Genomic DNA, 17,519 nt, shown 5'->3' on the forward strand with positions numbered 1-17,519 from the left:
GCACACCTACAACATGACACGCCCCCTCTGTATTTACAATTACATTTTAAGTGAAGACATGTTTTTAAAGGGAAGCTATTGAGCTTTTTCTTATACTCTGTCCTCCAAAGTTTTATATTATAAGGTAAACAAAAGCGCCAATGGTCACTGTATCAATATACGAGTCTGAATCATGCAAAGCTACTCAAGTAGCAGCGTTAGAGCAAAAATATGGAACTGTAAATTAGTCTTTTAAGCTGAGAGTAAGTTTTCAAATTAAAGCTTTGAACAAAAATTCTGAGGAAGATGCTAAAGTTTTCACAAAGTTCAATATATAATAAAGTAAATGAGAGATTGTACGGCATCTGTAATATTTCTGTAGCTTTCTCTATTCATGGAAAAAGAAGATACTGACGGCAGCGCTGCCGGCTCTGTACCCGGGAAAATATGTGCCGGCTGATCAACATTTCAGAAGAAGTTGCCAGATGATATCATGCTCTGTTTTGAATTTGTTGTGTCAGTCCTCCGAGCTGCCCCTGTTTGGAGACATGAGGGCAAAAGAGCTTTAATTGTCAAAACAATACAGTGAACAGTGGCTGGTTTCCAGAACAAGCTAGGAGATGGTGTACTTTGGATCAAAGGTTAGAGAAAGTGTCTGAACTGAGGTGGAGGACTGGAAATTCGGGGTGAGGTCAAAAGTCAAGGTAGCGGGCTTCTATGCGTCTCTTTCTCTGCCTTGCTCTATAGAGTAAACACTTCTGTATATCTTCAGAGTATTGTCTGGAGCTGACAGCAGCCACAAAGAGGTGTAGTGTTTTCTGCCATGTGTCAGAGGGAGAGAGAGAGATAAAGAGAAACGGGAATAGAGGAGGGAAGGACGGAAGGGAAACAGGAATACTAATGTCCACCGATTTCAGGGTTGGTAATTTGAGACTTTTCCTCCGACTGGACCTAAAAGCTGCAGATCAACACAAGCACAAACGCAGACGTATATACATTAACTCTACTGTTTGAAACATAACATTGGTCGGGACCTTCAGCAAAGTAGATGAAGCAGATGATTTTTATAGACAGTGAATGGAGGTGGCTACTGTCACATCACCCATTAAGTTTGCGAAGTCCCACTTTCAAGCCTCGAGATGGCCGTTTTCGCCATCACTATCTATCTGATACCAAAAGCAACGGGTGGATCTCATTGGCTAACGGCTTGTGCCACTGTCGTGATGTTTGAAGTGCAAATACAAATGCAAATGCAAGAAGTACAATGCTATCAGTGGACTAGAAAAGAGCAGGATGATGAGAAGACTCTAATATTACGCCCCTCGTTAGCACACGCCCTCTGTAGAGCACTACCAGCTCCAAAATTCACTTTTTCCCACTTTTTTATCTTTTCACGGATTATATGTTCTAGAACAAAATGTGAAAATGTGTCAAGCTGGTACTAAACACAGACCCCGCTTCAGGCACCTAACCAAAAACCAACACAAATGGACCTGGCAGTACAAAAACACTTCAGGCACTCTGCGCTTGACTGCAAATATTTCCTGTGTGTACATACAGAGAACCTCCAGTGTCTGCTGCATAACCCACATTATGATAAGGCTGTTCATAAAGGGTTAACGAGATGTAGTTAATGCTTTATAAATGGTTAAAAGACTTTTGCTTAAACACCAACTAGAAGCCATTGATAGGAGTTAATTTGGGACAACTGTGGAAAATCTCAACACAAAACCACTGAACCACTGTTTATTTTGTCGTCATGTCCATTAGACATTTTTCCTCCAAGTCACAGAAACTTGATTCTGTTCATCTGGATGGAAAGTTTTTAGTGTCAAAAACATCTTCAACATCATCTGACCGCATTTTTCGCCAATATTATAAACAGTACAGCTGCATCACGATGTCAGTTTCATATTTGTTAATGCTGTCATGACCATTAATAAATGGCCGTGAGTGCCATTCACAGAGAGTTGGAAAATGGCTGCAATCACAGCATTGTAAGATGGTGAAAGATGTGACCTCAGGCCCCCTCAGAGATGATCGTTCCCTTTTCACGTTTCAGCATTTGTTCCTGTTCAGGATCTGCACCTCCTCATCACTGAAAGAGCGGCCACTGCTCTTTCATTCAAGGCATTAAAAAGAAAATCTAAAATTACATGAATTAATTGCACTGAGTCACTTTGCAGTCATCTGGCTAAAACAGACTAAATGAAGCTCGCTGTAAAAATGTTTCCCACAATTCCAAACGAATGTGTAAATATTAGGAAAAAAACATGGTGAAAAATATCAGGATACAGCCACAAAATCAGCTGTCTTGTTGATTATGGCTGATGATTGGCTGTTGTGTGACATGCACTCACTAAAGTTGAAGGAATGTGAGATGTGCTGAGCAGTTTAGTTATTTCTTTGTTTCCTTGTCTCTGAATGAAAATTCACTGCTAACATTCCTGGGGATGAGATGGGAACTGCTCAAAGCGTTTCCTAAACTGTGTGTTGGTTTCCAAGTTGGTGCTGCTCTTGAAAATTAAACAATTAAGTGGAAAACAAGGGTAAAAATTGGACTGCCACAACACTTTACATGCTGAGCTTCTCGCGTATTAGAAAACTACAGTTTTATTGAGTCTGACTATAGAGCCACTTTGTTGCACTGAAATAAAACTTTACATAGCTTTATATATTTTTTATTAATTTTAATTTTATTTTAGCCTTTAACCCACTGAATCTGACTTCTTTTTTCTATTTCAGGTATCAATACCTGAATGACCTATTACTGCCTTATTTCAACTATTTTGTTAGAGGTAGTATTTAATATTTTGGCAGCTGTGTTACAGGAAAATCCAAACTTTTAGAATAAATAAATTCAATCCCAGCCTATCTTATCTTATCCTTATCCTGTCTATCAGTAGTTGCACTTGCACAAGCAAGTTAAAGCTCAGCATGCATTTATATTGAGGTTTGGCACATTTAAATTAATGCACACAGTACGTTTAAAAATGTTTAATTAGTAAGTGAACTGAAACAAACTATACCCTCATTCAGATATAGATTGCAGGAGTGAAATGAGCTTATTTCTAAGGGTTTGACGTGTGTTTGAAGCTGTAGGCTCCAGGCTGCTGCCTCAGCTCGACTCTTCAGTTCAGAAGTTGCATATCCATAAACTCCTGGAACCTTTCATGAATGAAAACTCACCGGTAACATTCCTGCTGCTCGCTGCGATGCTGCACCCGTCCCGCTGGAAAAACAACTTTCTCCTCCTTATTTTCCTCTTCTCTCCCCTCTGCGCGTGCTTTTTCTGCCTTTTTCCTTTGCTTCGAGACACTTTTCCATAAATCCGAGCTCTATTCCTTTCCCTTTTTTCGTCTCTCCCTGCCAGGCATCCAGATGCTTGGGAAACCTAAAACTCCAGCTCCTCTCTACTCCTCAGTCCCTCCCTCTTCCTTCCTTCCTTCCTCTCTCTCTCTCCCCCCCCTCTCTCTCTCTCTCTCTCTACAGGAGGAAATGCAGCTGGATGTTTTTATAAACTGGAATCACCCTTAAAATCTCACTAATTGCATCCTTTGATCAGCTGTGGGCGGTCGTCCGGTTTGGTTTGCGGGGTGAACTGGGTCACCGTCCTGATCATCCCTCCCATCTGACCCCTGCTCTCCTCCTCCTCTTCCTCCTCCTCTTCTAGTAGTCCTGTAGTAAGAATCGGTGGCTGAACAATCGTTAAAGTAATGCTCAATATCATTTTGTGTTAATTCATCTGATTTTTGAGTACGAGCGCCCTCTGCCGGCCTCGTGAGCAACAAAAAAAGTTACACACTACAAACAGAGCGCGTTGTTCCCGCAAACTCGCCTAATTACGCAGAATATGTGGAGGTATATTCACGGTGACTCGGACTTTTCAGTGCCTGTATTTCCACAGAACATACAGTGCTGAATGAAGCACTGTGGTACTTAAAAGTACTCACATTAAACTGTAAAATACTATTATAGCTGGTTTAGCTGAGCTTTAAATGACCTGAAGTAAAAATACTTCTTGAAGCCAGTGTCATCATTATAAGAAACGCTTGTTTGGGAAGGTATTGTAAAGTATTTTCTAACTTTAAATTTAATGATCACCAGAACATCAAAACTGCATGTAAAGAACCAATAGTCAAATTAAATGTTAAGTTTTTATTTTAAGCTTTGGTATTCTAAGTTTTTGCCATAAAATAAGCCTTTAAAAGGTTTATCTCTTTCTTAAAATGTCTCTGCTTTATTAGTCAAAACAAAATTATTCACTTCTTCATGTTTACACTATAAAATGTGTGATGGGCTCAACACTTTAAAGTTGAGTCTGACATGGAACTATACGAGTAAATTTGCAGATATATGTACTATGTCATATAGCGTAACGTTTTCTAGCTGAGAGCAGAAATATGGCAGAAACCTGGATTTAAAATGAACCAATCAGGATTCAGATGACATGCAGACCCAGAAACCGTGCCTGTCTGACAGAAAGTGATGTGGGCTTCAGATCTTTTGGCCTTTTATTTAATTTTTTTCTCTCTGATTTCATCTTAATCTGATTTTCAGCCATTAAAAGAACTTCTGGCTCCATTTCTTTTTCTGCTCTTGCGGCTGATGAATCACTTGTGTTTTCTTTCATCTTCACAGTAGGCGTGCATCAAGATATGCCTGCCACCTGAAGAGTGCTCTAGCTTGGTTGCTGTGAAAAGGGTTATTTATTGATTTTTCAATCATGGAAAGGATCCTGCGATCATCCACTAGAGCCATCTTCTGTGCACATGTAGCCATTTTTAGTCAAACCGCTGACTTGGTGGCTCTTGCTGCTGCAGCCCAACGATGGCCGGTTTCACATTTCTCCTTTGATCACACTTTGGTGTCGGTTCAGCATCAGAATACCAGACGTCCTGCTCAGAATAGAAGCCAGACTGTTTAATTAATTAATGTAAGAAATAACATGTCCATTATACACCTCAGGAGTCAGTTTTCCTGGTCCTTTAAAAGAGAGCACATGGATACTAAGTCTGAATGTGAAAGCTGAGATTCTTTAAGCTCATTCTGTGGACCTAACCAAAAAAAAACATTCAGGTAAACATTTTTAAAATGTAAGCATCAATTAATATATTGAATAAACTTTACAGTTTTGCAAAATTATAGTTTTCTATAACAGCAGAATTGTTGGGCAAGATCATTTTTTTCAATCCAAGATCCGTCTTTAATTTTCTATCCCCTTTTAATAAACGGGAAGAAGTAAAAACGACGATATAGGACACCGTGGACTCACACACAGGGTTTATATAGCTTACACTGAGTTTATGCTCAGATGCTCAGCTGTCATAAATTCAGCAGATTATCACAGAGCTGTCCTCTGCTGCCAAGGACGATTTGTCTGCCTGTGTGTATTTATGTCCTCAATGAGCCATGATGCTCATTTTAAAGTCATAAAGGACTAAATTACTGCCCTAAGTTTATTGTAATGCTTCCTCTGACACGCTGTAGGCCTGTTATTACTGTGATGTGGTCAATCACTTGTAAACAGAAATTACCTTCATGTTCAAAGCTTTAAATGCATTTGAAGGTTTACAAAGTGCAGCTTGTGTTTTGTTTTTTTTAAAATCTCAGTGAAAATGACTCAATTATTTTTCTTTATTTATGTTTTTTAAATCCTGTCTGGCAGCTTTTGCAATCAGAATTATGATCTGAGCCAAACATATTTTGCTTTTCCAAGATTAGCTCTATAAATTCTCTATAGGCTCCTCTTGTACCACATTATATGTGGTATACAGTATGACAATGTCTAAGCCAGGACAGACAGAGTGTGTGCGTGTGTGTGTGAGAGAGAAAGAGAGTGTGTGAGTGTGTCTTTGTTATGAAACATACTTGAGAATGAATGTAGGTAGCTGTAATAGCGTCCCCCAGGAGCCAGAGGCAGCAAGAGATGGGTCCGGGAGAACCGGGCCATCCACAGCACCCAAGAGTACTGAAGACATAAGGCCACACACCTCTGCACGCTCATCCCATCAGGAGGAGGGAGGTCCCAGATGGGGCGCCCACAGCCAAGGAGTGGTAGTCCCAGAGGAGACAGGCAGTCAACCCTGGTACAGGCCACCCACCCCGGTGCGAGTGGAGATCAGGGTCCCAGCGCTCCAGGCACGCGAGAACCACCATGGCTCCAGTGTTCAAACGGTAGGATCCATGTTTTCATGTTGTTTAAGACAAACAACATGAAAGCATGGATCCCTCCCACGTCCCACTTTATGAGCACACTTTGAGAGTGTTCATACCATCTGAGAGTACAGGGCCATTAGAGTACAGTTCTTAGACTGTACTCTAATGGCTCCCACTGTCACCAGATCTCAGTCACACAGAGCATATTTGGAACATGAAGAATTGAGGCAGTCCTGAAGGTCAAAGTCCAGTCTAACTAGTTACTAGTAAACTGTACCTAATAAATCGGCCCTCACGGTTGGTGGATTATTATCAATCAGCTGCAGCTCATCAGTTCAAGGTCAGTTCCTGTGCATGTTTTTTCTTTTTGTAGGTCAGTCAATAAACCCAATCAACCTTCAGCCATCCACAGGGTCCACGTGATGCTGCGATTCCACTCCGACAAGCACCACCACAGCCGGAGGCCGGCTCGCTTTGTGCAATGGCGAGTTCACTGAAATCAGGCGTGGGTAACAGTCCAACCGCTGAACTGATGCAGAAGATGGCCAGAGCTTTGTGGGGATAAATTATTAATACGTATGAAAATTTTAAACCCGTACAATGCAGGGATTTTCTGCATATCATTTTGATTAAGGGATTCATTTAATTAAACTTAAATATATTTGTGCCAAAAACAAACAAACAAACAAAAATACGTGTGGCTGAAATGATCAGGAACACAGCATGCCCCCGGATAATTTGGTCTAACTACAGTTTTCTTTATGTGGCCATCTAAATATTTGTCGATTTTATGAATTGATACCAAAGACTTTTTAAAAAATATATTTTCTTAAGTCACAATAACACTGGGACTGCCAAAATTGCCTCATTTTGCATCAAAACATACAAAAACCAACAGTTAAGATTACTAAACACTTTAATTTTCCAAGACTAAGATTTCCCCCCCATCCATCAGACAAACATCTCACAAAGAAACAATAAATAACAGATACAAACAGATACAAGGTACAGGAAGGAACAAATAAAATCAAATCTATAAGAAAATAACGGCACAAAGACCAGATACATCTTACAAACACTGACTGAAGAGCTAAGTGGAGCCAGAGATTGATGAGAACTATGGCCACTAATGCTGCAGTGGCAGCCATTGTGGCTCCACAGTGCCGTTACATGGTTGTTGCAACAGGAACACAAAGTATTTGAGAAATTATCCTATTGATCAGAGAGATGAGAAGAACTTTGGCTGTAAAATCATCTGAACGATTGTGTTGCTAACTTATTCCCTAAGGTCTAATAGCGAACATTAATGCGTCTGAATGGACCCAGAGTGGATCACAGACTTTCATCAAGCAGATTATCTATGCTTTAGTGTTAGCGGGCAGATTAATACCCGATACTGTTTACTGGCTCTCAAACGTGTATGATGCTGTGGAAGAAATGAGAATATTTGGATGATTTTAATTATGTTCTTAATGCTTGTCAGTTACTAGGATAATCTACCAAAGCCTTTACATGTTCCTTTGTTAATACATTCACCAACTGTTCTTCCACATGTTAGTCCACTTCCATGGAGGTCAGCGCCAAATATTTATAGCCAACACAATTTTGTTCTACAGAAGCTTATGACTGATTTGGGACATAAAAGGAAAGTAGATAATCTCACATTTGCATCACACTGAGAACACGTCATCATATGTTTTCATCTTAAATATTGTGTGTTTTCAAACTCTTCTTCTGGCATTCTGGTTGCAGGACATTGATTTGATCAGTGAGGACAGACTCATAAATAAATCACTCTCAGTCACTGTGTGGATTGATGTGCAATAAACCAACAAGCCTCTATTTATTCAGCATTTAGCTTAGAGCAAATATCAAGCTGCAGACTATAGAACACTGTCAAACATACTGCCAGCTGCATTATTCATCACATCTTATTGGGTTTTTTTATTTTTACATTACAGACAAACAAGCTTTTAAATCTGTGTTTAAGTATTTGTGGGGGTTTTGCTACATGTTCGGGGGGAGGTTTGAAACCAAAGAAACGGAAATAAAAACTTCAAAACCTCCAATTTCTTTTTGCAAAGAGTCCTACTGTACACAGCAGCTTTGCCCGTTGGCATCTTTGGAGCGCAGACACAGTTTAGGCTTGTAGTTCTCCAGGTAATGCAGCTGCTTGGCGTTTAAAGCTCCACGGCGCTTCCTGGCAAAATGAAGGAAACGTTAGGCTCAGTTTCCGAAATACAATGCAAGAAAAGGAGTAGCAGAATCAAAGCTTAGTACTCACTGTCTTATTAGGTGCACCGCATCCTCGTATTCCATCCCACACTCAATTAGAGCCAGAGCCACCAACACGGGCGCTCTGAGGACAAACAACAACAAGCCTCAGTTAAACTTTAACCCCGTATGTGACTGGTAGATTATAACAGGTGACTCAGTTGCATTTGCTGGGGGTGACATTTTCATAGTTTAATGCTTTGCCTCAAAGAGAATTCAACTCAGTAACTTTTAAGAGCCTACACTTGTAGCCTTCACAAGTGGACAATGCCTTTGCCAATATTTCTACTTTTGTTTAGTCTGCATGTTGTCTGCCTAAACAGTGGCTAAGAGTGGGGTGGGATTTGTTCTTCTGGTTGTGTTACTTCTTCTGATACCCTTTCAGTCAAATACACAATGTGTATTACATTTGCATGTCAGATTATGGCAGCAAAGACAACTACTGACGGACGATTTGGAGCTTTGAGTCACCAAGGGCAGCCTGCAGCTAAAAAACACTGTCATATGTTTAGACTCACACTTACACACTTGTACAAACCAGCCAATCGTAAAGGTTTCCAGAGCTCTGATTTATTTGACACCTGTGTGACTTACTTGGCAGGGTTTTTGTGGGAAATAATTGAAGCTACCACAATGAGAGCAAAATGAATGCTTTTGTCAGCTGTCACTTTATTGCAGTCATCCTTAAAGTGTGTTAAGGTGTGTTAAACTGCACAGTGACTGTTTATATTATGCTCATTACCAAAATAGGAGCTACTATCTTGAAGTGTCAGCACAGTGGCTGCTGTCTGTTTAACCCTTTAAGACCTACCATAGAACCAAGTCCGCCAGAGCTTATATTATATTTTTACATGCTGTAGTGCCATTTTTGGGAGCATTTCAAGTTGATATACATCAATACAACCATTATAACCCAAATTTTAATAATATGTATGCATTAAGTGCATAGTAAGTACATAAATTGCAAAAAAGTGCAATAAACTACAAAAAAAATTGAAAATAGTTTTTGTTTTTTTAACATACATTTCTAGTTAGAGAAATTTAAGAGGCTTATCCCTCAAAACTGTAAATACAAAAAAGTTGCACAAACTAGTTTCCCACCACAGGAAATTTATTTTAAGTGTCTTCATAGTTTTATTTTTGAAATACACCAATTTTCATATACTGCAGGAAAAACGAAAATAAATATTATAATGCAAATTTGCAAAAAAACAGCATGTGCATCAAAATAAACTATTTCCAGCAGTGCAATATGAGTCCTAAGCATCCCAGAAACGACACAGAAAGTCAGAAAGTCAAACACAACTTTTAAAAACACAAGTATAGGCTCATAAGCCCCTGATGGTACAAAAACTGCATTTCCGCAAAATGACGTCACTTCCGGTTTCGGGCAGATCACGGCGGACATGCAATAGTTCGCGCTGATGGACGTAGGAAGTGTTACGAACAGCTGATCGGATCGGCAAAGCGTGTTTCTGGAATATTATGTTTTTGTTGCTGCAAGCGCTTTTTATGCAGTTTTTGCAAAGCTATATGTGGAAGGAAACTGTGACCTAGGACAAGCTGATGGCATAAAATGTAAGTACAACTCCTCCGGTTTCATATGCAAAAAAATTTATTGCGCTAGCTTACGTGGTTGCAGAGCTACCGGGATTTAAAAATAGTTACGCACAACGGAGCGTGCCCGCTCCGACCGGCTTTAAAGGGTTAATAAGGCTTAGAAGTAGGAAAGATCAAGCAGACACACACTAACCAAACAAAACCTGAAGAGTAAACGCAGGTGAAAACACACACAACACATTGTGCCGTGTATAAAATTATTGTGTCCTAAACATCAGAATAAATCACGTGTCAGCTTCATACTGACCGTCCCAATCCAGCTACACAGTGCACAGCCACACAGGAGCCGGGCTCGTCTCGAAACTTTGTCTGCAGAAGGCTCAGCCAATCATCGACCACCTGGTCCGGAGGGGCGGATCCATCATCAAACGGCCAATCCTGAAAAACAGCATAGTATTAACTGGAGCTCAGTTTTACTGCAGACCAGCCAGCGTTCATATGTTTTTAAATTACCTTTAAATTATTTTATTGCCCCTTAATGCTCGAGACGTTTCTATAGTTATAGTTCTATAGTGTATTTGAGGATAATGTGCTATGTGTGAAAACCCAGTACTTTGCTGAAAACCAAACTGCTTTAGTGACTAAAATGACCAAGTGTTCTCAGGTCTTGTAAGCGAGATATAACATATTGATTTTCTTGTGCTTTAAAGACCCAACTAGGAATGATCTCTGCAAACCAGCTAAAGCTGTAAACCCTGTGATATAAGACTAAAGTAAAGTAAACTAACATAAACAGGGTCTGAAAAGTGAAGCCAAGGTAGAAGAGCCTAACACTTGCATTCTTTTTTATATGGCCAGAAGGGGGCGGTAGATGTTGGAGAATTAAAACAAAAAAACAAAACAAAAAAAACAAAAAGACTTCAGACTGTGAACTCACTGACACCTCAATAAAAACCTTCCTGATGAGTTTATGCCCTCGGTCACACGTTTTACATCATACCGAACAGAACATTATACCAATTTTGGAAACTGTAATATTTTTTAAAGCTGATGAGCGCATCTACATCCATCTTTAACACCATCTGCAGTTTGTTAAGTCTGCTCTGGCTGCTTGAGTGTCAAAGAACAGGTTCTTTAGGATATCTTTCAATACTGGTCTAGCCACATTTCACCAGAAAACATCAGGATGTAGCGATGAGAAGTGGGACATTACAAAAAAAATCAAAGTCTATGAAGTGTATAATATTTTTAAAAAAAATATATACCCACACTTTTCCATAACTCTCTTACACCAGAACATGTAAAAAACCATGAAAAGCTGTAGGAAAAATAGACAGAGATTCGTAGTCTGCTGGGATAGACTCCAACTCAACCACAACCTGAACCAGATAAGAGGGAGAACAGATTCATGGATGCACGGAAAATATCACAGCAGGACAGTGAAATGCATAACTCAGTCACCTGAAGGTTAATTTTCTTCTTTCAGCTCATTAATCCTTTAACTGCCCTGCAGATCAAGTTCTTACTCCTCACTTTGTGGGTGACGTTCACTGTTCAGCCCACTTTATTGTTTGATTTAGGTTCTGTGTGTTTTTAGACTTTGGAACTGTAAGCTGGCACAATCCTTTAATGACAGCAGCTGCATTAAACTCAACGTGTGAGTCTCTCTTCACAAATTGCCCTTGTCATTATTTACAGCCGCCTAAGTACCGTTTGCTACACATCACCTACCAGAACCTGGATGCCTTCTTGTTCCACCGGTGTCTTGTCATACGTGGCAGCGCACACTCTCACTAGGGTGTTTACTCCGAATGCTTTCAGATCCTACACATCAAATCACACATTTTAACACAACATCCTGCTTCTGTGTCTTCCAAAGGAGAAAACGTGCAGAGATCTTAAACACGTGTTACCTCTATAAACCTTCCGAGTTGTGCATTGGTGGGATTGTGCGTGATGAGGAATCTCAGACAGTCATAGGAGATCTCCACTGGAGCCGGCCGGTTCATTTTTATACCCAGAGAAGCTTAATTATAAAGAATAAAAGTCTGGAAAGTACTGTGCTTCAAAGAGTGGAGTAACAGAGTCTGAGGGAAAACCCTTCTGACTGTTAAAAAACAAAATGCAAAGCAAACAAACAAAATCTCACCACTTAAAGAAAAAACAATTGTGTTTTTGGTGAATGTTACTAAATCAATCTGACAAAAATACAAAATTTTGGTCAAGAAATAGAAAAAAAATTGCCTTGGCAATAAAGTAAAAGTAAAATTGGCTTGGCAAGAGTTAAACTCTGGCGGATTGAATCAAGACTGAAAAAGATCAGATCTCTCCTCCTTTTCTTTAAACTCTATTAGCCCATTCAGAGAAGACGTGTACAAATCACAGCAGAAGAAGAAGAGGAGGAGAGGAAAAGCTGGAAAGAAGAAGAGCAGAGAGGAAACTCCCAGGCTGAAACCAATGCTTGCCCCTCTCTCTGAGACAGCTCACAGACTGCAGGGTGGCTCTTCTTCATAAGGGTTGAACGGGATGGCAGTAGGGACCTGCGAGGACAGGAAGGGTCGGCCATTTTAGGTCACTTTAAAAAAAAAAGCTTTATTGTGACTTTTTACTTACTGGTAAACTTTAAATGTAATTCTCATCTAAATGAGACGCTTTTTTTATCATGATGAAATGGTTTTTAAAGTCTCTATAAATTCACGTTTTGTTGTGTCTATCAGTGAATTTTCTGTCATTTCAGGACTTTTGAGACAAACAGATTTAATCTGAGTGATAAGAGGAAATGTGAAGGGACTGCAGTGCAATCCCAGACATGTTACTGCAGTGCAATCCCAGACATGTTACTGCAAGTACTGAAGTGCCAGCTGATGGAACGCGTCCATATCGCTCACTGAAGGAATTTGCGACTGTTATCTGAATCAGTCTGAAACAACGCGCTGTTTGGATTCCTACATCAGCTGATGGAGACGTCATCCTAGGACTGTGGCTGTGGATAATGAGCTTGACTGTCCTGTTCACATTATACTGGACATGCAGCTGAACACCTTCTTTAAGAGTCGTTTCAGCTCCACTGCCACACAGACAGATACAGAAAATCTTTACCACCTCATCATTTATAGTTAAGCTCCTTATTGTAACATAATCAGGTTATTCATGATATCCTGTTTAACTGAGCTCCTTTTTGAGTGTCATTTTTTTACCTTTCTGAACTGTTTTACTGTGTGATAATTGTGTATTTTATTGACATTGAGCCAAGTTATTTTTAAGCTCTGGCTGCATAACAGGTTTTTTTTTTTTTTTATTCGGGACATCGAGTTCCACAGTTTTCCTGACAGGACAAGACAGAGCTTGTTTTTGTGACTGGGTGGGACTTCACTGCCACATCTGTCATGAAAAATATGTTATGAATTCACTTGAGAAGCATAAAATTTGTGGAGATAAGTTGGGAGTTCAGGAAGGGATTGCATATGAATTCATGCTGTGCATGCAGCTGATTCTCTTTCACCTTCAGGAAAAACTTACTGGTTTGGAAAAATAAGCATTCCTTAAATCATGGTTAGTACATTCGGTTTGGAATCACAGTCAGTTTCTAAAGAATGTGCATGATGATCATCACCACAGTGGACTCTAAGACTGAAGTGAAGACTTTAAGCTTTAATATGGTACGTTTAACAAAAGCACTAAAATGGAGCCACGGGTGCCAGGCTGTAGAAGTAAAGCTTTTGATGCTGTAGAGATAACACATCAAGGACTAGACTTTATCCTCAAAGTTTAAAATGAAGGCACGGCTTGCCTTTATGCTCACTCACCTGTGTGCGTGAATGGCAGTGAGTGTGCCTAGCTGACGTCTCCTTTTCACTTGTCCACAATAAGCAGCAGGTGCTGGGCTTGGCAAAACTCCCCTCCAAGCCTCGCAAACGCCATACATGTGCAGCCTGAGAGTGAGACATGAAGAAGAGGATGAAGTCATGAGACCAGAGTGCACAACATTTTCACCCTTTGTCCTCCTGTAACCATTTAATGGTTTATAAATGTGAACACAAAAAACACGTGGCTCATAAAAGAATAAAGTGATGCATAGACGCATCCCTACTAAAACCCAGCAAAGATACGAGAGAGAGGAGCAACTGAAAAAGAACAAAGAGAGAACACACAACCATGCAAACACTAGGGTGAAATCTGTGATCTCGGTCTTGAGTGTTGTTACAGTTTGGTATTTCCTCAGTGCATCAAGATATTCGTGCTGTGTTTTACAAGCAGGTGGATAAACCCCGAGCCCACTGAGTTCACGTAGCATCTCCTATTCAGCCTGGTCATGTTTTGAACTTTTTGCAAAATCTATTCCAGTATATCTGAGTATTTAACTATCAAATATAGTAAAATATATTAATTCATTTGTGTGAAAACCTTAAAGAATATTGTTATGCTCCTGTAGAGAAACATCTAGAACTAAGGCACTTTTGGGAGCTTTCCTTCAACCTCATAAAAGTACAGAAAAAATGTAGCTTCCTTTTCTATTTAGAAGGCTGGGAAAGAAAATACAGGATATTTATCCTTCATATGATCAAGCAGACTGATAGGTGAACTGCCACTGTTAATACTGAAGGATTATAGTCGGAGATATAGTCTTAACATAGTCATAACAAGCTTAATGACATGAATAAAGCTTAATGACTACCTAATAAAGCTACCTGTGCATGATAGCTGATATCTGGATAACTGTTTGGGATGATGTCAGGAGTTTTCCTGTATTGCAACCCAATCCTAAAATCCTAAGAAATCCCTTAAAACCGCAAACCTAAAACACAGACATGTGTTGTTTATTCTGTTTACCTTTGTCAGAGATCATTCTGACATTCACGTCAGAGATACCAGCACCTGAACAGAGACTCAAACAGGTTACCAGCTGGATGCGCTAATCTCCCGTCCTTCTCCAAGCTGCCCACATAATGTTTCTAGCCGGCTCTAAACTTATCCCAGATGTAATTTATCTGGAAATATGGTCACCCGAGTCCAACACGAACTGCAGCGTGGTGATATACTCACCGTGATGAGAGCTGAGGAGATGGTTCATTGAGCGGACACAGGAAAATGTGACGGCTCCGGGATGTAGACACACCATTGATGATGCTGCTGCTGCTGTTTTTCTGGGTCCTGGCTGTCTAACGGCCCGTTAGCTTAGTGCTAACCTGCAGCGAATAAGAAGAAAACACGTCGATATTTATCGATGACTTCAGCTGCTGCGTTTTAGCTTATATGTTGATATTCCAATAACCAAACGCAATATGACTTTAAAAAAAAAACGCAAAATAGCATGACACTTAACTAGGCTAATCACTTAAATACCTGTACGAGAGTATCCATGTTTAACATTAATCTACTCGGCTGTTACAGTTAAATTACCGAGAAGCCAGCTGGCTTTTTTGTAAGGCACATATAGTGCGATTATGACACATGTAGATTAAAACAAAATGTCAGCACATTATTTACAAACTGTCTTACTGGACTAAACAACAGCACCTTCTTCTGTCATTAAATGCTCAGCAAGCCAGGTCAGTTAAAAACCAGGTCAACAAGCAGAATAAAAAGCAGGCTAACACTTCCAGGCTAAAACGCTCACCGGCTTTAAATAACAGCGAGTACAGTGACCTTGCTAACACACGAAACATTAGCCGGACAATAGCGACGGCTATAGCGTAGATTTGAAACGCACAGCGTGAACAAAAGCACTTACAAAACGAAGCAGTTTCACGAAATATCCAGAAGCTTCTAATAATGGACGAGAGTCTGCGAGGGAGACATGTTGAAAAGAAACGTCAAATTAGCAACGTAGGACATGATGACTTCCGGTCACCATCTTTCCAAAATAAAACTGATGATGACGCATGTTCCGATTTAAGTTAGCCTGTTTTAAAAAAAAGAAAAAAGAAAAGAAAGAACATTATTCGCAAGCTTAAAGACACTATGTTGTTTTATATGAAAGTTTTGCTTAATAATAATAATAATAATAATAATTAATAAAAATCACTCACTCAAAACTGAACAGCACCTGTTGTGTTTGAAGAAATGTTCTCATTTCCAATTTGGCCACCTTGTGAATTAGGAAAAAAATGTGATGTATCTGATGTATCTTGAAATTTAGAAATAGTCAGTAAGTCAAAAATTTGAAAGAACTCAAAATTTCAACTTCCCCCTTTCTCTGCAATTTTTATTTATTTATTTAATTGTTAGAAACAAGTTTCCATTTTCTCGTCCTCCTTTACCTTGATGTTATGGTTTGGATATTTATCCATAAGAAACACAAACTCAATTACATTACAGACCATTAATTACAAACCATTATAATGGCTAACTGGTTTGATTTTATTTGACGACTTTCTCTTTTTGCATATTTAATTTAAGTTTCCTCCTGTGCAGAGCAACACAGTACAAATATATAGGAGTTAGCTCATCGCTCAGATGAACAAATTGTAGCTTTAATATCCGGCATAACCAAATGTAGATTGTTTAATATTTATTTCTTCAGCATGTTTTCTTATGCTTATCATCCACAAAGGGATGCTCATGTATTACAGACTAAATCTACCCACTGATAAAAAAAAATAACCTGAACCTGAACAGCTGAAGTATGTCAACTTTTAACAGCCAAAGGATAAGTGAATGTTTTTTGTTTTGGTGTTTTTTTTTTTGGTGTATTTTGTCACATAGGCCATCAACAGTCACCTCAAGTCGCTTTATATTGTAGGGGAAAGACTAGGGATGTAGCTAGCTATTATTTTAGTATCTATAGATTATTCCATCAATTCACTGAGTAATCCAGTAAGAAATATTTTTGTCTAATTAATGAGCAGTCACAAACATTCAAAAGAGAAAAAACACAGGTCTTTCAAAATGAACTGCTCATTGTTTTCCATTTTAGAAATTGCAATGTTTTCACGTTTAACTACATATAACATCTGTCAAAAAACACAAAAAACAACTAAAGCCCTTTGATTGTATGTACGTGTCATATTAAATTATATATATTTTTAAAAGAAAACATTTTCTTAAATTGTAAAATGTATAAATAATCTCAAGTACAGTCAAAAGTCACAAATAAAATAAGATATATATTGCAAACTAAACTAAGGCATAGAAATGCACCTTTTCTCTGTCTTCTTGGAAGGCTTTCTGGCTTTAATAGGAGGCAAGTGCTGCTGAAAACAGATGCGATGTTAGTGTAGATATTAATAATTAATATTAATAATAATTCAGTGTCCAACCTAACAACCATCAGGTCAGTGGATCAAAGTTTAATAAAAATAAATAGTTTTTACTGGCTTGTGAAAAAATGTTTTTTTTCTATATTTTTAAATATTCATGCATTTTAATTAACACAATATTTGATATTATTTCACTTACAGTGTTAAAAATGTTACAAAAGCCTTGAAATTAATAAGGTCTAGTCACCCAATGCCCCCCTTTATACTCACCCCTGTTTGCTGCAGGTATCACTTTCATGTAAAATAGGACGGCTACCGTCAGCATTCAGCCCGCTGTATGATTAACAG

At 39.1% G+C, this 17,519-nt stretch overlaps 2 protein-coding genes across 4 annotated transcripts in view; both read right to left on the minus strand.

The window, feature by feature from the left end:
* LOC100705495 (apoptosis-stimulating of p53 protein 1) overlaps window positions 1-3,637 on the minus strand; it is a 55,752-nt gene extending 52,115 nt beyond the window's left edge. Inside the window, exon 1 of the mRNA XM_005477607.4 lies at window positions 3,169-3,637. Within this exon, the coding sequence (XP_005477664.1) occupies window positions 3,169-3,177 (9 nt within the window). The 5' untranslated portion in view covers window positions 3,178-3,637. The remainder of the gene's footprint in view (window positions 1-3,168) is intronic.
* A 3,399-nt stretch (window positions 3,638-7,036) lies between these two features.
* On the minus strand, window positions 7,037-15,856 carry LOC100691808 (protein tyrosine phosphatase type IVA 2). 3 transcript variants are annotated; one of them, XM_003446193.5, is made up of 8 exons: window positions 15,704-15,856; window positions 15,016-15,158; window positions 13,779-13,904; window positions 11,886-12,512; window positions 11,704-11,796; window positions 10,280-10,410; window positions 8,423-8,497; window positions 7,037-8,338 (listed from the first exon to the last, which is right to left on the minus strand). In XM_003446193.5, the coding sequence occupies exons 4-8, from the start codon at window positions 11,979-11,981 to the stop codon at window positions 8,227-8,229; spliced, it is 507 nt and encodes a 168-aa protein (XP_003446241.1). In that variant the 5' UTR covers window positions 11,982-12,512; window positions 13,779-13,904; window positions 15,016-15,158; window positions 15,704-15,856; the 3' UTR covers window positions 7,037-8,226. The 3 variants fall into 3 exon arrangements, with proteins under 3 accessions (XP_003446241.1, XP_025756848.1, XP_025756849.1); XM_025901063.1 differs by lacking the exon at window positions 15,704-15,856 and adding an exon at window positions 15,590-15,697; XM_025901064.1 differs by lacking the exon at window positions 15,704-15,856 and adding an exon at window positions 15,490-15,508.
* Window positions 15,857-17,519: the final 1,663 nt, after the last annotated feature.

The sequence above is a fragment of the Oreochromis niloticus genome, linkage group LG19 (genome assembly GCF_001858045.2).
Source record: "Oreochromis niloticus isolate F11D_XX linkage group LG19, O_niloticus_UMD_NMBU, whole genome shotgun sequence".
NCBI lineage: Eukaryota > Metazoa > Chordata > Actinopteri > Cichliformes > Cichlidae > Oreochromis > Oreochromis niloticus.